The sequence below is a fragment of the Mustela nigripes genome, chromosome 3 (genome assembly GCF_022355385.1).
Source record: "Mustela nigripes isolate SB6536 chromosome 3, MUSNIG.SB6536, whole genome shotgun sequence".
Taxonomy (NCBI): Eukaryota; Metazoa; Chordata; class Mammalia; order Carnivora; family Mustelidae; genus Mustela; species Mustela nigripes.
In genome coordinates, this window is record NC_081559.1 from 19,243,349 (window position 1) to 19,264,060 (window position 20,712).

Genomic DNA, 20,712 nt, shown 5'->3' on the forward strand with positions numbered 1-20,712 from the left:
CACCCAAATCTAAGTACTGAATATTTTCTTTCCATAGACGATTACATTGCACAAGGAACTATATCCACATGCACTTGTTTGTGTCTTTCATGCTGAGAGCTGTAAGCATCTTTGTCAAGGATAAAGTGGTCCATGCTCACATAGGAGTCAAGGAGCTGCAGTCCCTGTTGATGCAGGATGACCTACAAAGTTCCATAGAAATGCCTTCTGTGGACAAGTCACAATATGTAAGTGTTTTCACCACTTTCTCTCATGATTGATCCCTGTAACATTATAGACAAGTGAAATTTTACAGTCCACTAAATATTAACTTGTTTTGGCTTATGCAATCTCTGAATTAACCAAGCTAGATGACTAATTTATATAATGATATTTACTACCTCAATTCTGTCCTTAAGCTTTACACTTAATTACTCATCATCCTAGACTATTAAAAGTCTTGAGCTCTTTCTGTAAGAACATTCTGGAATGGAAACTTCAAAAATCATATGACCGGAGTGCATTTGATGTATGGCTCATAACTAGCTGTCATGGCTTGCCTTGTTCAGAAGTAAAAAGCCCACTTGGAAAACCAGAAGTGTGTTGTTTAAAAGCCCATGACATTTACTTTATTGTAGATTCACGCTTGTTCTAATATAAGATTCCGGGGTACTTGATTCTGCTCTGAAATGTCCTGGTGTAACTTAGTAAATAGAATCACTGAATAATTCAGTTAATTAAATCACTGACGCACATATCTGGGAATTAAGTGTAATAGATTATATGTTTTGATGGTTTGAATTAATGCCCTTTCTGTGGCTTTGGCTTTTGCCCTGTAACTTTGTAGTCCCTGCTGATTCTGATTCTGGGCTGGTTTTTGTGACTTGTTTTATCCAATAGAATAGAAGTGGGAGTGATAGTGTGGCAGTGAGGGGTAGAGCTCTGGGAGTGAGCGCTCAAGATTAGCAGAGGCTGGCCTAGATCAACAGAGTCACCTAGCCAATGCATGGGTTCATAAGATGTAGTAAATGCTTATTATTTTAGCCATGGACTTTTGGGGCAGAAAAAAGATGAGAATAAAATAGTTATGGTAGAATAATGGTTAGTATTTCTTCTTTATGCTTTTCTGTACTTTCCTAATTTTCTCTGGCGATCAAGTATTATTTTCATAAACAGGAAAAAATCAAGGAAAAGTGATTTTTTGATAACTTCTAAAGGAAAACTTATTTTAAAAATAGAATTGAGTTGATAGTTTTAGAGATGCTGTCTTAAAATAACTTTGTTCTGGTCTCATTCAACAGTCTTGGCTTGCCTACATACAGGAAACAGATCATAAAAAAGAAATACAGAACTACTTTTTCATGGTCTGATGTTTTATGTAGTATAATTGAGTTCTAATATGATGCAATTCTGGTTTACTTGTAACAGATTGGGTGCAAGATTGCTGTTGTTATGTTCATTTACTTCTTGGCTACAAATTACTATTGGATCTTGGTGGAAGGTCTCTACCTGCATAGTCTAATCTTTGTGGCATTCTTTTCGGACACCAAATACCTGTGGGGCTTCATCTTGATAGGCTGGGGTAAGGTATTTATATCCCTTTTCTCTTTAAACTGTATTATGGATTTATCTTAAACCTACTGATGTGAGAGACAAAAAGAAAAGAAAAAATTAAATGTCCTTACTACGTACAGCCCATTGACAAGCACTGGAAAGAAGAGTGACATTCCTCTAGGATCTCAGGTGCCTCAATGTTGACACTTTGCTAAGGGCAAAAGGCAATCTTAGTTTAACATTATGCTGACCTCCAAGATCCAGTAAGTCTTCTTTAACATATAAAAATTCCTTTGGAAACTTCCTTTATCTCTACCCATCAGGTACATGTTAGCAATCATCCTCTTAGCATATGGCCCACTGACACACATCTGAAGTGTCACAGAACTGAGCTTTTACTATACGGTAAAAAGCGACCTTTTCTTAACAATAGCTAGCTCCCACAGGGTCCTGGAAACCTTGTTTCCAAAATTCCTTAGGGACTTATGATGGCATTAACCCCCTCCCAACTTGAAAGTATACAGTCACATGCCCATCACAACCCAAGTGCCACTCTTTCTGCCCACGGTCCTGTCCCCTTGCTTTAGTAAAACCACCTTTTGTACCAAACACAACTCAAGAATTCTTTCTTGACTTGGTTCTGAATACTCAGCATTTTCCTGTATCATGTATCCTTAACATACTTTCAGCCATTTTCCTGAAATCTCTCCATCTTACCTTTATATCTTCTTTCTCTTCCACTGTTCATTGGGCAAGATTATTAAGATCAAGTCTCAAATTCTCCCAATAGTAACAAACTTACCATCTTTAACTTATGGTTAGTGTTCTTAGGTCAGATTCTTGAGAGAATTCTTGGGTGGAAATATAAAAGAACACATTGTTCACCATACACATTTAGAACTGCTATGCTCATTTCTTATGTCAATGTCCTGATTTGGCAATAATTTCATCTTAAATGTTTTGACATTTAAATTTCTAAGCTATAGTAATGAATGTTGATTTGCATTTTTAGATTATATGAAATTCCATAAAGGAATTTATAAGATCATCTTGACTGCATTTAAAGATACAAATTACCAACTAATTATGCAGACTTATCATGTCTTTTGGAAGGAAACAATGCAAATTACTTTCTGCAAAAGTACTTTAAAAAAAAGAGGATATTTATCTCACATTCCAAAAATGCCTTCTCAGCACTACACTGGACTAGGCACTAACTCAACAGGACATGGGGAAAAGGATGTTGCTTGTTCAAATTTAAAAGAAATTGAAACTCATATGTAGTTACAATTAAAAAGCCTCATGATGGACAATTGCAGATCTCTATTGTTATTTTAATACCCACATTATAAGGTGCTCAGCATAGTAAAAGAATTAACTGAGCAGCTCAAGATTAAATTTGAAGGACTTTTTTTTCTCCTCCAAAGTAAGATTTCCTTGCTTGTTTGGCTTTAATATTTTTTTTTAACATTTGAAAATGTGAAGTAGGGAATATTGAATTTCCTGCTAGTTAATGAATAACTAGCAAGTCTATTTTTAAGAAAACAAAGGGTCTATTTCCTATGACATTTCATTTATTATGAAATGATTATTGTGAATAAAACTTTATTTCTGAAGGCAGGTTGTCTTTTTTAAAGCTTTCCCTTTGACTAGCAGTTGCTAAAAAAAAAAATAAAAATGAAAAGGATATTTTACTTTTTAGGTACTTTGGAGATTTCTTCACCACTGGTCATACATAATAAATTCCTTTTTTTCCTCTATGTCCTTACTGATTTGATAGCCAACTCCCCCGGAACTCTTACTTGGTCTCTATTGATGTGATTTGAAGTGAGGTTCCCGAGTGAATGGTCAAGAAAGAATTCTTGAGACATTATTAGGTGCAAAAGGATGCTTTTATGAAAACTCCAGAAGAGGACCAATGGGCAGAAAGAACTGTTTTGTGATTGTGAAGTGCAATTGATTCTATACTTTGGAGGTGGGGGAAGTAAAGACAAAGGAAGTTTCCAAAAGGATTTTCATATGCCAAATAAGACTTATAGGATGGGGGTGAGAGGTGCCTGGGTGGCTTAGTGGGTTAAGCCTTTGCCTTTGGCTCAGGTCATGATCCTAGGGTCCTGGGATCAAGCTCCGCAACAGGACTCTCTGATCAGTAGGGAGCCTGCTTCTGCCTCTCTCTCTGCCTGCCTCTCTGCCTACTTGTGCTCTCTGTGTGTCAAATAAATAAATAAAATCTTAAAAAAAAAAAAAAAGACTTATAGGATGGGGGTTGCTAAGCTATTGTCAAGCTAAGGTTGTTTTTTTCCCTCTAGCAAGGCATTAACATTAAAACAGTTGGGAGTTCCTGGTGGAATGTCATATTCTGCCTGCCTCAAGTTTTTGTCAATGAGCTCCAGGTTATATAGAAGTTTAATTTTATCTGCATTTCCTTTTACCTTTGTTCTTCAAATCCTTTATTACCCAGTCTGTTCCTCTTTAAAGTCAGGAGTTTGTCTCACTTAAACTGCAAAGTTATTTTTCAGACCTTTCTATGAAAAAAACAGAATTTAAAAAAAGCCCAGTGGGTTCAATATGAATATGAATTTCTTCCCTTCCTATACAAATTTATTGATTTGCTCACAAGAACTTTGGCATTGGAATGATGTCTACAGTAGATAAGCATCGTTACTTGAAGTGGTCTTTTCATCACATAGTTTAGGAAGAAACATGAAAGCACGTAGGCCTCCCATGGAAGCTTGCTTTGAAAAACATTTTACATGTGCTGTATCACACACACAATTAAGCACAATCTAAAACACTAATAACCAATCTTTAGAGAATTACAGTTCCACATTTGATCTACCTTCTGAATCTCTGTTTGCAACTCCATTAAAAAAATTGTTCTAGGCTAGGGTGCATATAACCATAGTTATATTCTTTAAAGAATATCTCCCCACTGCTGGAGTGCTCAGTCTGTTAAGAGTCCAACTCTTGGTTTCTGCTTAGGTCATGATCTCAGGGTCCTGAGGTTGAGCCCCATACAGGCTCCATACTCATTTTGGAGTCTGCTTGAGGTTCTCTGACTCTGCCCCTTCCCATACTCACAAGAGTACATGCACATGTGCTCTCTCTCTCTCTCAAATAAATAAATAAAATCTTAAAAAAAGTCTCCATGCAGCTACTATTTAATGAATTCAATACCTAAGTCTATTTGATTAATAGACTATTTTCCCCTTAGCACTGACATTCTGTTTAGAATATCATCTGATTTAGAAATCAAAAGATTTCTGATCATTTTTCTAGATTCCATTAAGAAAAATAATGATCAAAAATATTATAGCGGCTTTGCATTATTCTTTGCTAGAGTGATTTATAGTGAATCCAATTTCACACTTTCTTCCAATGATATGATTTATTGGCTTCACTAGAGAAGAGACCTTGCTTGGATTCCTTTGTTACTCATTGGACCCAATCATGATAACGTTAAACTCTCTTCAGCTAAATAAATAGAGCTTTATTATTCCCATTATAGTGATGTGAAGCTATAATATTTACATTGATTTTGCTGATTCTTAAGAATAAATTGGATGGAAGGAAATTACAATCTAAAGAGGAGAAGATGGCATATCTGAGCATTAGTAAATTGAAGGCAAATGTTTAAAATAACTTTTTACGCATCTTCATCACAAAACAAATGTATGGAGGAGTAAAGACCAATTTTAATGATGACTCTGTTTTTCTTTCAATCAACCATGTTACTTTTCCCTCTTCTTGCCTCACTTCTCATAAATAAGGCACTTGATTGCTTGGTTCCAAGCATGCATTATTTTTTCCATATATTTAATTTAATATTTGAAAGGTATCAGTCTTATTTCTTTATCCTTAATGTGGTAATTTGCCTCTATATTAACAACCATTCTTAATTTTCAGCTCTCAGATAAGATGCCAGAATGTATGTATTATCATATAAGATCACCTACCCTGATTATACTGTGTAGTCATGTCTCTGTTGCCAAGTTTTCCTATAGAATATTTTCATATGCTGTAGTCTCTGAAGATAATCAGGAGATGCTACATGTCCAGTTTCATTATCTCTGTATCAGGTGATCTCAATTCAGCAACTATTTTTTGATTATCCAGTTGGCAGTAATGTAATTGAAACACAGAGATATGTGTTGAAGTCTCTGCACACAATAAGCATGCAGTCTGACCCAGTAGGTTATTTTGTTTTGTGTTTGCCTATTCTGATCATCCATATTATATTCAAAATATTTGATTTATAAGATCTGTTCTTCAAAAAATTATTTAGGATAGTCAATATAATACCCTTATACAATTAAAAATCTTCCATTGGCTTCAAGCAAATTTAAAAACTTAGGAAAGCTATTTCTCTCTTCCCTTATGATTTTTAATGCCATTACTAGTTTTACTGAAGGTAGAGTCAATAAACAATTAGAGTCAATTACAGTCAATAAAATTCGAGTCAATAACAATTAGAGTCAATAAAAGATCGATATTTTAGCCCTACTTTTATGAAAGATACAGAATTTGAATCTCTCTGCTTATCATTTTTCCCCAAACTTTTTAGATGTGTTTTGGGGTTTTATTCCTAACCATTTAAGATTATATAAATTATTACCTCTTTAAAATAAAACAAATTATAGTCACATTTAGATTTGTATTTTTAGCAGTTATGTAGATTTATCTCACTGAGTTCACCTGGTTTCAAGATTTCACTTCATCTCCATCAATTTGGTCTTTCATAGTTTCTGCCCACTGGCCATATTTAATTCAGTAAACATTTTCTTTTTTATTGTAGCTCTTCTGTTTTAGACTGGTCCTTTCCCACAATGCCTTACTCTATTCTTCTAGAGCATTTATTTTGGATTATAAATTAGGTACATATTTAAATTTCCTTTTGTTTCCTGTAGCAATTCCATCTCAGGAGGAGGTAGCTCTTCTAAAGTTTCATAAATAGACCCTCTTGTTTGTAGCAATGAAAGACTTTCAAAGACTTTGCAATTTTCCTGAAAGAGAGATATACTCCTTCAGTATTAGCTTAGAGAGTTGAGAACAATACTGCCAAAATCATATAGAGTTACTTCTGGGTTCCTTAAAGGATGAAACATAGGTGATGGGTATTGACTCCAGCATTCTATGATGAGTAGTGAGGGAACTGGAAGCATAACCTAGAGTTTCGTGTCTGAGCAGTCAATACAGATGGATTCCTAGGGGAATCAAGGTTTCTGGTTGGTAAGATCCTGTATGTGTTTAGCAAAGCTAGGCATCCTATGTTATGATGGGTGTCTACTTTTTAGGTCTAACTTTACACTTTATGATTTTACAATACTACAGTAGGACCACAGGAAGAGGGTAAAGCTAAGGTATGGTTCTTTGAAGCTTCTGAAATATCCAAAACAAGACGAAACTACATAAACCAAGGTGAGAAGATCCCATTTATAATTTTTGACTTCAGAGCATTTCTGTTTTATGCAGTTGGCTGCTGCTAAGTTTTTATGTGAAGGAAGAGTTTAATTGCTAACACATTTTAGCTACTATTAGTTAGTCCAAAATTTCATTTTAAAGAAGAGTAGTAATGGAACCACACTAGAACCCACATCTGTTTATTTTTAGTCTAAAGATTGCATCCCTCTCAGAGTCACTTATTTATACTGACATTTTATGAAGATAACTGAGTTCTCAAGGTAAATGCATTTATTGAGTAACATTCAAATTTATATTAAATTTACTCAAATTAATATTTAAATTAAAAATAACATCTAAACTTCAAATATTTATGTGTTCTCAATTATTTAATAATATGATACTAATATTGGTGATCAAAAATCCTTAAGGGATACCTGGGTGGCTCAGTCAATAAGTGTCTGCCTTTGGTTCAGATCATGATCCCAGGGTCCTGGGATTGAGCCCCACATGGGGCTCCCTGCTTAGTGGGAAGCCTGCTTCTCCCTCTTCCACTCCCCCTGCTTGTATTTCCTCTTTTGCTGTGTGTCTCTGTCAAATGAATAAATAAAATCTTAAAAAAAAATCTTTAAATCCCAGAGTGGTTTCAGTTCTTTTTTATCCATGGTTGCCTCTGTGCTAGTTTTGTGAGTGGAAGTCTTCCAAGATGATGAGAAAAGTAATTTCATTAAGACATGGTATCTGATATAAGGTATTTGTTATGATTATCATCTAAAACAGAATTCCAACTCAAGGACCATTGATCAATGTGTATAGAACACCACGCAGGAAATTGCTTGATTGGGAGATTGTAAAGGAAGCAAAAGATAAAGACCTATAAATGAGAAAATGTGAAAATTCTGATCAAGACTAAAGATAGTCGAAGCAGCAGAAGAGTAAAGGGAGATGCATCAGGACTTTTTGAACCACTATATCGGAAGGAACTCTACTGCATTATACAACATCATTCTTGCTTTTTCTTCATAATGCTGATTGATAACCAAAGTTATGTTATTAGTTTTGCATCTCCTTCCAGCATATGCTTCAGAAAAATAGGGATATTGCTGGTTTATTGTTTTATCTTCTGAAAGTAGAGCAATCCTTGACACATACATAGGCACTTAATAAATGGTTATGGGATAGATGGAAGGATGGACAGATAGGTAGGTGGATAGATACAGAGATGGATAGAAAGATAGATAAAATATGTGAACTGAACTTAAGGAATAACTAGAATTGGGTATATCTATTTTTTAAAATATTTTATTTATTTACTTGTCATAGAGAGAAAGAGAGAGAATGAGCACAAGCAGGGAGCAGCAGCCAGGGGAGAAACAGGCTCCCCATTGAGCAATGAATCCTGATGTGAGACTCAATTCTAGGACTCTAGGACCATGACCTGAGCTGAAGGCAGACACTTAACCAACTGGACATACCCCGGCATCCCTAAGTAGATCTATTTTGACAAAAACAATTTCCAATTCTCATGGAATTTGAACATTTTTCAAATGGTGTTTGAAATTCAGATGTTCTAGCAAACAAATAAAATTTGAACATGGAATCATAAAATCTAATAGCCACACAGGCAGGCTGAGGTTAAATTCAATTAGATGATCACTGAGGAGGCCAAAAAATTTTCTATTGCAGGGTATCATCTTATTTTCACTTTTAATAGCATTTTCCTACATCTGAATCTATTCTTTTTTACTTTTTGCTAAAAAAAGATTATTTGAAAAATTGAAAGTGTGTTTTTAAAAGGAAAATTTAATATGGTGTTTAGTAAAAAATGTTCTAAGTTAGATTAAAAATTTTCTCTCTCTTTTAAGGTGCTTCTTAACTTTTGCAATGTTTCCATGATGCTCTCTCTTTCCTTTCTTTTAACCACTTTCATAAATTCCACAGAATGAGAAGTTGCCCATTAAATCCTTTAGTCCTATTTTGTTGTGTTCCACAGAAGCTATGATTTTTTGATTTTTTTGTGTGTGTGCTGTCAGAGTCTTATCAACGATAACATGAACTGAACAGTCAGCCTTTACCATAGGTGGCCTTTTCAGGCTTGTGGAAAGTCAGTGTAATAGATCTGATGTTACAGGCTCACAAGGTATTTAACATTTATGAGGAATACATATCTCACACTGAAATCACCAGAACCATATAGCGGGCACCCCTTAGTCTAAATGCATGCAAATGTTTGTCTTCAGCCAATATGAACCCCTCAAAAAGAAGAGGCTAAACTGATCAAAACTTCTCAATTTTGTAACTTCTCAATGGCTTGCACTTTTAGAATGGCTAAGTTCTAATTTTTTAAAACGACAGCTTCCCTGCTGCTTCTCATGAAGTCTGTCATGTTTCTTCACTCCTCCTTGAAAGCCTGTAGCTGTCAGGGTGGCAAGAGTCAAGTCCAGTGCTCAAACTGCTGCCTGCTTCTGGCCCCAGTAACTTTTGTCCCCTCCCAGTATAGCTTGAGGGATATATCCCTCAAGAGAAAATTGGGTCAACCTTCAATCTTTAGACTTTTAGGAACAAATGACAGCAATGTACCTGCTCATTTTTTTGAATGGGCAAGATGATAATTAAGTGGAATTTCTTGTTGATATATCAACATTTTTCATATCTGTTTTTCTCTCTCAACTTTCTAAATTTTTAGTTAATTATTTTTAAAGATTTTATTTACTTATTTGACAGAGAGAGAGAGAGATCACAAGTAGGCAGAGAGACAGGTAGAGAGAGATGGGGAAGCAGGCTCCCTGCTGAGCAGATAGCCTGATGTGGGGCTTGAACCCAGGACCCTGAGTACATGATCTGAGCAGAAGGCAGAGGCTTAACCCATTGAGCCACCCAGGCGCCCCTCTCTTTCAACTTGTAATAGTATATTCTTATTTGTGTTGAGTATGAGATTAAAAAATTTCCTTCATCTTAAATATGGTCTCTGAATCCTTTTTTGATTGCAGGGTTCCCAGCAGCATTTGCTGTGGCCTGGGCTGTGGCACGAGCAACTCTGGCTGATGCAAGGTGAGTGAAAAACGAGAGGTAAAGAGAGCACCTCCGATTTTTTCAAGACTCAGTTTTCCTGCCTGGAACTGACACTTGGCTGCTGTTGTTGATCACACGTCCTCCCAGGGATGTCACGTAGGAAATACCTTGATGTGATTGTAGCCTTTGATACATTACCAGTAAGCTAGCCAATCCCAGAGGTCATGGGACAGAAGGACTCACAGACCAGCTTAGGATGCTTGACCTCTTCGGTGTATAATAGCATTTAAAAATATATTGTGAGAAGCAGGGGAAGGGGATGGTTAAGTTATCACAGGATATGATGTAAGCATGTGGAAGGACCACACCACCTGGGTCCCAGGATGGGCAATTTTCAGATCTGTTCTACATCAGCCTTCGCCACTTCATGGTGTGGGTATGAAGCCCAGAGATGAGATTGCAGCAAGGAGACCCACAGACAGAAGGTGCCTTGGGCCAAGGATACACATTTGCTTTTTCATATTTTGGGAAGCAGCTATGCCTGGTTGTAGCTGTAGCTTGCTAGTTAGCCTGCTAAACAGCTTTGGGTTTTATTTGTGTGTCTTGGGCAAAGGGTATGTGGGATGGGTTTCACCAATCAGTGGCTGAATTAAGATGTTAAGAATATTGAGCACTTCCTGTGTATCAGGGAATATTTTGTGCCTCATATATTTGGTGTATCATGAGTGTTTATTTATTTATTAAGATTTTATTTATTTATTTTAGAAAGATAGAGATGCAGTTGGGGGGAGAGGCAGAGAGAGAAGGGGAGAGAATCTTAAGCTGACTGCAGTTAGCATGGAGCCCAATGCTGGGCTTGATCTCACTGCCTTGAGGTTGTGACATGAGCTGAAACCAAGAATCAGAGGCTTTTTTTTTTTTTTTTTTAAAGATTTTATTTATTTATTTGTCAGAGAGAGAGAGAGGGAGAGCGAGCACAGGCAGACAGAGTGGAAGGCAGAGGCAGAGGGAGAAGCAGGCTCCCTGCGGAGCAAGGAGCCTGATGTGGGACTTGATCCCAGGACGCTGGGATCATGACCTGAGCTGAAGGCAGCTGCTTAACCAACTGAGCCACCCAGGCGTCCCAAGAATCAGAGGCTTAACTGACTGGGCCACCCAGGTGCCCCAGGTGTATCATGAATATTTAGTGTCTAGTTGTACTTACGTTTAACATGCATGGGGTCCACTTATTACCTATTTAGTTGAATTTGATGCAAACTATGGGTTTTATCCATCCCATTTTTTTTTTTTTTTTTTTTTTTTTGGTCTTCTATAGCACAATTAAATGTTTTCAAAAAAGAAAACAAATGCACGTTAGAACTGGAATCCAGCCTCGTGATTTAATAGGTTTTCAAGTAGACTGGGGTTCATTTAAAGAAGCATTTTATTTTTAAAGATTTTATTTATTTATTTATTTGGGATAGAGAGAAACAGAGACAGTGAGAGAGGGCACAAGCGAGGAGGAAAGGGAGAAGCAGGCTCCCCGCTGAGCAGGGAGCCCAACATGACAATCCCAGGACCCTGGCATCACAATCTGAGCCCAAGGCAGACACTTTTCCAGCTGAGCCACCCGGGCACCCCTAAAGCAGCATTTTAAAGTATAGGGTAGTGATGCTGGATGATAGTTAAAGATGCTTTTTTAGACTAAGGCAGACCTGAGTTCAAATCTTGGTCCAGCTATTAGTTTTAAGACCATGGGAAACACACATGATCTTTTTGTATGCCCATTTCTTAGTTTAAAGCAGAGATAATAATGTATGAATTACATTAAAATAGACAAAACACAGCACAGAGCTTGGCAGCTAGTAGGCACTAAACGGGAACATGATGAGAAAGGGTTCAGGTGCAAGTAACTCACTGGCCTTTTCTGCTACTTCTTGGTTCTCTGACAACAGATGCCCTACCTGACCTCTCTGAGCCTTGGTTTTTTCATTGATCAAATACAGATAAAATGAATATTCACTTCACAAGAGTGTTGTAAATTGAATGAGATATTGTACATAAAATACTATAGGGGTTGGAATAATAAATACTAAATACTTATTAACAAGTATTATTCCTTTAATTATTTCATTAATTTATACCTATGCATAATGTTTGATAAAAAATAATGTTTTTTGTTTATTGTTATTCCATTAGAAAGCAGGACTTATTTTTTCATTAATCTTAACTGATGATATTTATCCTCTCAAGTCCATGGAGCCTTGATTCTGCTAAAATTAGAGCTTATAAATGAAGCTGGAGAAGAGATGGGGGCCAGATCTTCCAGACCTTCATAGGTCATACTAGGATTTTCGGCATTTTTTTTTTTTTTCAGTGATCATGACAACAAATTTGCATTGTATAAAGATCATTGCCAGGACACTGAGGGAAAATTGGAGAAAAGTCATAATAAAGATGAAGCTAACATTTTTGAATGATACCCACATTCCACACACTTTAAAGGGTTCTGCAAATATTAACTTATTTGCACTTCCTATCAACCCTATGAGACTGAGGCCAGAAAAACTGTACCTCGTATTGCATAGCCACAAATAGTAGAGAAGGAATTTTCTAGACAGTTAGGCTCCAGAGGCACTCAATAACTACTATGGGAAGACTAGAGGTTTCTATTAAGATCACTGGTATTTATTTTCTGTGGAGGAGGAGTGTTGAAGAGGGATTCCTTTTACAGTATCACTGACAGCTGTTCACCCTTCAGTTGCTCAAACACCCCTGATAATGAGGAGTGCATGGTGGACAACGCCCATTGTACACTGGACAGTTTTTCTTACCTTCATTTTATCTACTCTTTGTCCTTCTACCCCTTGTAGTTCTTCCTACTCTCTTGATAAGAAATAGTCCATCACCTGTCTTGGACTTTTCAGTAGTTCACAGTTTTTACTTAGGTATGAGTTCAAGCTTGTGTATTTGTACTGCATGTAAGCATACAGCATTGTCTACTGGCACATGTTTTTCTCATTCACATGATAAATTATATCCACCTTTCATGGTGTTCAGAAGGGAAAGCCATAGCTACAAGTACTCTACCACTTCAGTGTGTTTCAAAGGTGCTATTTCCCCATGTAAAATCTTCATCAAATTCCTTAGCATTTTGTATGTAGATTCTATAATTAATCTCTTTCTTACATACTATCTTATTTCTCTTGATGTTCATCTATAACTGTCAGATTAAAAAATTATGAGTTACAAATGGGCTGGAGTAAAATTCTCTGTTTTACAATAGAGAACTGTCCAAAACTTGCCGATTAGTTCTTACGGATCTATTTTGCCACTTTCCTCCATTTGCTAAGTGTCTATTGAGCAAAGATAAAGTTTGACTCATGCAAGTTGTGAGTCACTAGGAAATGTGTTTTCTCGTCCATTCATTAATTGTGGCAGTTTCTCTCAGTCAAGGCCTTCCCATTTGTAAAATGGGAATATTCGTGGCTGTGAGTAAGATTGAGTCTGCTGGGGGTAGATTTGAAAATCCAATGAAAGCCCATTTATGAAAAGACTTTGTAAACTCCAGCTTCTATACAAACATTAGGTTAATAGTTGAGGGTTAATATTATCAACAATATCATCATTGCTATACGTGTACAATGATACTGGAAATGTCAAAGAAAACTTAGAGTGTCTGATATTTGATTTCTTGGGGGGTGGGTTGTGTCAGTAAAGAGGTACTAGATAATGCTAAATACTTTTACCTGAGATGTGGAACCATAAAACTTACATTTGACGTTTTAGAGAAAGTAAATCCTAAGGCATTTTTTGGTTTAATCCCTCATTTGCCAGATGAATAAAATGAGACCCAGAGATATCAGGTTGCATTTTCACAGCCTGTAGCAGTTTTGACTCATCATCCATTCAACAGACATTCCAAGCCTTGAGCACAGAATGCAAGCAAGTATATTCACAAACGCACTTTATATTGAATTAGATAATTAGTTTTCTTAGTTATGTTGTATTATTTCTTGAAAATTATGAACTAAATAATAAACCATTAATAGTCATGTATTTTCAAGGAAAAATTATTATTTTTTAAGGAAAAAAGTTTATTTTTGAGCTACATAATATTTAAAAAATGCAACTGATATTGAATATTTCTTTAAAACAGTTGAGTTAATGTAAAAAAATTAAAGGTGTTAGATCATGTTGACTCCTCTGTGCAAAACATTTATTCATACCAACTCAGAATAAAATCTTGAATTCTATAGTGCCCTGATCTGAGCAGGATAATTGGGGTCATTTTATATTTATTTTGCATATAAAATAAAACTGTATTATCATATACATAGCATGATTTCAAAATTGCCTTAATTTGATTTTTCTTAGAATTCATCTTCTCTCTAGATAGAGAGTTTTTGAGGGCTTTCTTGCAAGTAATCTGACCTACATATAGTCCTCTGTCACAAAGTTCGAGCTTGGAGCATCTCCAAAGGACAGGTGGGGTCTCTGCTCCTATCTCTTACATTTGAGATCCTTCTTTTTCTGATCTGGACTTTCAAAGCTAGAACTCTGATTTTCTCTGCATCCTGGCCATTTAGAGGTAAGCAAATCAGATCCAGTTTTGAAGACATTCTAGGTGATATTGAAGTCTTACAGTTCTGAAATTCTATCAAAAGTTATTTGACTTAGGTAGGGTAAGAAAGTTGAAAAGTTTTGATTGGACAAATGAGCTTATAAAGTGAGTATTTTTGTTTCTCCTTTTACTTGCCAAAGTGAAACACCCTATATGATACCTCATTACCTTTTCCCTGCTCATGCAAAGGAAATGGAATGATGGCAGGAAAGGCGGGTCCTGTAATGCAAAGGACCAAGACAAGATAACCTCTATCATTTCTAGGAAATCTGCATGGGTCTCAGAGCTTCTGTACTTCCTCTTCTCAGAATGTGAGTAATGGACACAATGCAGTGTTCATTTCACTGGATTCCTCCTGCAGAACATGCATTTCCTATTCCTAATCTTGGCTGTAGAGGGTTTCTACTTTCTAGGCAGAACTGGGTGCCTCATCCTTACCTTTCAGAACTGCATTTTTACTGACATTCATTTCTGCATTTTCTAGAGCGTTAAAATTACATTTACAAAGTCTGAATAGAGGGTAGTTTCTGAGCTGTGTTAACAAACACAGTGTGAGCTGGGATAGGAAAGAGTTAATGAAAAACAAGGATTGATAGTGTTTTCCTTTAAAAAAAATTCTGAAATCTCAGTTGCCTTTCATATCAAAGGGCAAATTTGAAGCTTTGACATTGAAAACTATTAAAGTCAAGTTTTTTCTGTTTTTAGAGGTAGCTGGTTTTGGCCTATTTCCAAATATAAGTATTTTGCCAACCTGGAATTGTGCAATTGAGTTGTAATGTTTTAGGAGACACAATGATGAAATGTTACTGAGGGAAAGAAAGAGGATTGTGAAGATATTACCAAATGCCAAAGCAAAAAGAAAGTTTACAGAATCTAGGAGTCTCATAGCTAGAATTGAATCGGTATTCAATTTATATTAATACAATCATATATGCCACTTTCTTTTTTTCTTTTTTTTAAAAATTTTTTCAATTTATTTATTTTCGGATATGCCACTTTCTATATAGTAGAGAATATTTTTAGGATAATGTGATAGACGTGCTGCACTACTCAGGAACACTCTTTTATCCTTGTCTGGTTGAATAATGTGAAGCATAGATGCGTGCAAAGAATGCTAGGAAATGTTTAATAACAAGCAAATGCAAAATTTCCCTGTCTTTGATATTTCCATGTTATGCAAACTGCAAGTCCATTGACTTTGCATATTTCAATGTGGTGGGACCTGAATTACATTTTGGTTTTGAGGTCTAGTTGATTCCACTGTGAGACATCCTTCCAATGGAATGCTGTCCTACTGAGCTGTCTTGGTACTGATATGGAAAGAAATAAAAAATATACTATTAAAAGGAAAGAGCCAGTTGCTGAATGGAGTATACATTGCATTTTTTTGTAGGGTAGGGGAAAATAAGATGATAATATTTTTATCTGTATATGCATAAGAAAACACTAGAAGCATGTAAAATAAAGTAATAAAAGATGTTAGGTAACATCACCTATACGAAGAGACACAGGGCCGAGGAAGATAGGAACATGGGAAGGACTGAGATGTCTCCATGGCTGTCTTTTTATACAGTTTGATTTTTGAAATGAGAATATTAAATATTCTATATGAAAATATTAAAATGTAAAAACACGTAGTCATTATCTATGTCCTGAAAGTGTTTTACCTTCAAGGAATAATTGAAATAGCTTTCTGTTATCCAGAATTTATTCATTAATTTAAAAGTAACTTCTTGATAAGTTTATCATCTAGAATTAAAAAATTACAATTATATCCCTAAAATTTCTTTATAAAATTTCATTTATTATCCCCACAATCAATGCTAGATTTTGTCTAAGGAGAAAGAAATGGAGGATTTTATTTATGTATCTTCAAAGTATTATGTATCTTCAAAGTTTCAAAGTATTATGTATCTTCAAAGTTTAAAGCTACATTACAGTTTCAAGTGGAACTAATTTTTCTCAGTACTGTTGCATTTATTTCAGTGTAAAAACGACATAATAAACCAGGTTGAGTGAGATTGAGTCAAACTTACCTTGAATTCAGTTCAATCTAACAAATATTTTTGATTATCTATATGCTTCGTATTATTTTAGGCACTTAAAATACATCAGAAAATAAGAACAATGATCCTTGTTCATGCGGAAACTAAATTCTAGCTGGGGTGGGAGTGAAGCAGAAGATAAACATAACAAATAGGTAAATTACATAGTGTTTTTATTAAGTAATACTAAAAATGAACTTTTAAAGTTAAAGATAAAATCATGGATTTTATGCAGATATAAAATGAGCACTTGTCAAAGATTTTTTTTTAAACTCCCTAATTATTGAAGGAACCAGATGTTATAACTTGTTCAGAGAAGAAATAAAGAAATCACATGCACGTGTTTAGCAAAATGAACCCTGAAATAAATTTATAAATACTTGCAACAATTCATAAGGCATTTATAAGGCAACGATCAGTCACATTTCATTGAACACAACTAGTTTTCATTTCTAAGCACAAAAATCATTTGCATCTAGTTTTCTGTTGCATTTCTACCAACAAGAATCATTTGCATTACTGTCAGCTTTTTATTGCATTTTGATGGTAAGAATGATTTGCATTATTGTCAGTATTCTATAGCATGTGGAAGTATAGCATAAAATTGGTGGAGCTTCTGGAAGTAAGAGGACTTTATCTTCCCTGTGATAAGAAAAATGAAGTATCAGGTGCACCCCATTTATTTACTTACTTATTTATTTAAGATTATTTCAGAGAGAGAGAGAGAGAGAATGGGGAGGGAAGGGCGGAGGGAGAGGAAGCGGGGAAGAAGACTCTTTACTGGTCATGGAGCCTGACATGGGGATCTATCCCACAACCCCAAGATCATGACCTGAGCCCAAACCAAGAGTTGGACTTTCAACCAACTGAGGCACTCAGGTGCCTCCATGTGCACCACATTTATGTATTTATGTATTTATTTATTTTTATTATGTTAGTCACCATCATTCATTTTTGATGTAGTGTTCCATGATTGTTTGCATATAACACCCAGTGCTCCATGCAATATGTGCCCTCCTTAATACGCACCACTAGCTAACCCATCCCTCCACTCTCCTCCCTTCAATTTGTTTCTTAGGGTCTCTCATGGTTTGCTTCCCCCGCTCCGATTTCCCTGCCTCATTTTTCCCTTCCTTCTCCTAACGTCTTCCATGCTGTTCCTTACATTCCACAAATAAGTGAAACCATATGATAACTGACTTTCTCTGGGACTTATTTCACCTAGAATAATCTCCTCCAGTCCCATCTATATTGATATAAAAGTTGGATATTCATCCATCCTGATGTCTGAATAATATTCCATTGTATTATGAACCACATCTTCTTTATCTATTTGTCTATTGAAGGGGATCTCAGATCTTTCCACAGTTTGGCTATTGTGAACATTGCTATGAACATTGGGATGCATATGGGTCTTCTTTTCACTACATCTGTGTCTTTGGGGTAAATATCCAGTAGTGCAATTGCTGGGTCATAGGTAGCTCTATTTTTAATTTTTTGAGGAACCTCCACACTGTTTTCCAAAGTGGATGTACCAACTTTCATTCCCACCAACAGTATAAGAGGGTTCCCCTTTCTCCACAACCTCTCTAACATTTGTCATTTTTTGATTTGTCAATTTTTGCTATTCTAACTGGTATAAGGTGGTATCTCAATGTGATTTTGATATGAATTTACCTGATGGCTAATGATAATGAAACTTTTTTCATGTGTCTTCTTTTGAATACTATCTCTACATGTCTTCTGCCCATTTTTTGACTTGATTATTAGTTTTTTGGGTGTTGAGTATGAGAATTCTTTCTAGACCTTGGATACCAGCCTCTTGTCTGTAGTGTCTTTTGCAAATATCTTCTCCTGTTCTGTGGGTTGCCTCTTTGTTTTGTTGACTGTTTCCTTTGCTGTGCAGAAGACTTTTGTCTTGATGAAGTCCCAAAAGTTCATTTTTGCTTTTGTTTCCCTTGCCTTTGGAGACATGTCTTGAAAGAAGTTGCTGTGGCCAATGTCGAAGAGGTTACTGCCTACATTCTTCTCTAGGATTTTGATGGATTCCTTTCCCATTCAGGTCTTTCATCCATTTTGAGTTTATCTTTGTGTATGGTGTAAGAGAACGGTCCAGTTTCATTCTTCTGTATATGGCTGTCTAATTTTCCCAGCACCATTTACTGAAGAGACTATCTTTTTTCCATTGTATATTTTTTCCTTCTTCTTTTGGAGATTATTTGACCATAGAGTTGAGGGTCCATACCTGGGCTCTCCAGTCTGTTCCATTGGTCTATGTATTTGTTTTTGTGCCAGTACCATGCTGTCTTGGTGATCATAGCTCTGTAATATAGCTTGAAGTCAGACAATGCGATGCCCCCACCTTTGTTTTTCTTTTTCTTGACCATTTGGGGTCTTTACTAGTTCCATACAAATTTTAGGATTGTTTGTTCCAGCAATTTGAAAAATGTTATTGGTATTTTGATTGAGATGGCATTGAAAATGTAGATTGCTCTGGACAGGATAGACATTTTAACATTATTTATTCTTCCATTCCATGAGCATGGAGTGTTTTTCCATCTTTTTGTGTCTTCTTTGATTTCTTTCATTAGTGTTCTGTAGTTCCTAGAGTATAGATCCTTACCTTTTTTGTTAGGTTTATTCCAAGGTATCTTGTGAGTTTTGGTGCTATTGTAAATGGAATTGATTCTTTAATTTCTCTTTCTACAGTTATATTGTTAGTGTATAGAAAAGCATCTGATTTCTGTGCATTGGTTTTATATCCTACCACATTACTGAATTGCTGTATGAGTTTTAGTACTTTTGGGGTGGAGTCTTTTCAGTTTTCCACATTACGCGTCATGTCATCTGTGAAGAGAGAGAGTTTGATTTCTTCTTTGTCAATTTGAATGCCTCTTATTTTTTTTTGTTTTCTGATTGCTGTTGCTAGGACTTCTAGTACTATGTTGAACAATAGTGGCGAGAGTGGGCATCCCTGTTGTGTTCCTGATCTCAATGGAAAGGCTGTATATTTCTCCTCATTGAGAATGATATTTGCTGTGGGTTTTTCGTAGATAGATTTTATGAAGTTGAGGAATGTTCCCTCTATCCCTATACTTTGAAGAGTTTTAATCAGGAATGGATGTTGTATTTTGTCAAATGCTTTTTCTGCATCAGCTGAGAGAACCATGTGGTTCTTCTCTCTTCTTTTATTAATATGTTCCATCACATTGATTGATTTGTGAATAATGAACCACCCTTGCATCCAAAGGATAAATCCTACCTGGTTGTGGTGGCTAATCCTTTTAATGTATTATTGGTTCCTATTAGCTAGGATTTTGTTGAGAATTTTGGCATCCATATTCATCAGGGATATTGGTCTGAAATTCTTCCTTTTGAGGGGGTCTTTGCTGGTTTGGGAATCAAGGTAATGCTGACCTCATGGAATAAATCTGGTAGTTTTCCTTCTGTTTCTATATTTTGAAACAACTTCTGGGTATTAGGAATTATTTCTTCTTTGATTGCTTGGTAGAATTCCCCAGGGACTCCATCAGGTTGTAGAATCTTGTATTTTGGGAGGTTTTGATCATTGCTTCAATCTCATTACTGGTTATTGGTCTATTCAGGTTGTCAATTTCTTCCTATTTCAGTCTTGGTAGTTTATAGCTTTCCAGGAATGCATTCATTTCCTCCAGATTGCTTAATTTATTGCCATGTAGCTATTAGTAATAATTTTTAATGTTTGTTTCTATTTCCTTGGTATTAGTCATGATCTCTCCCCTTTCATTCATAATTTTACTAATTTGGGTCCTTTCTCTTTTCTTTTGGATAAGTTTGGCCAGTGGTTTATCAATCTTATTAATTCTTCCAAAGGATCAGCTTCTAGTTTCATTGATTTGTTCTACTGTATTTTTGATTTCTAATTCATTGATCTCTGCTCTAATCTTAATTATTTTCTTTCTTATGCATGCGTTAGGCTTAATTTGTGGTTGATAGTTTGTGTATTCAGGACTTTTCTATTTTTTTCTATTTTATTTTATTTTTTAAATTTTTTATTTTTTATAAACATATATTTTTATCCCCAGGGGTACAGGTCTGTGAATCACCAGGTTTACACACTTCACAGCACTCACCAAAGCA

General features: G+C 35.7%; 1 protein-coding gene across 2 annotated transcripts in view; it reads left to right on the forward strand.

The window, feature by feature from the left end:
* Window positions 1–20,712, forward strand: part of PTH2R (parathyroid hormone 2 receptor) — an 87,548-nt gene that overhangs the window by 47,180 nt on the left and 19,656 nt on the right. For both annotated transcript variants that reach the window (XM_059392661.1, XM_059392662.1), the window contains 3 exons: window positions 38–227; window positions 1,408–1,561; window positions 9,924–9,984. In XM_059392661.1, the coding sequence (XP_059248644.1) occupies window positions 38–227; window positions 1,408–1,561; window positions 9,924–9,984 (405 nt within the window). The remainder of the gene's footprint in view (window positions 1–37; window positions 228–1,407; window positions 1,562–9,923; window positions 9,985–20,712) is intronic.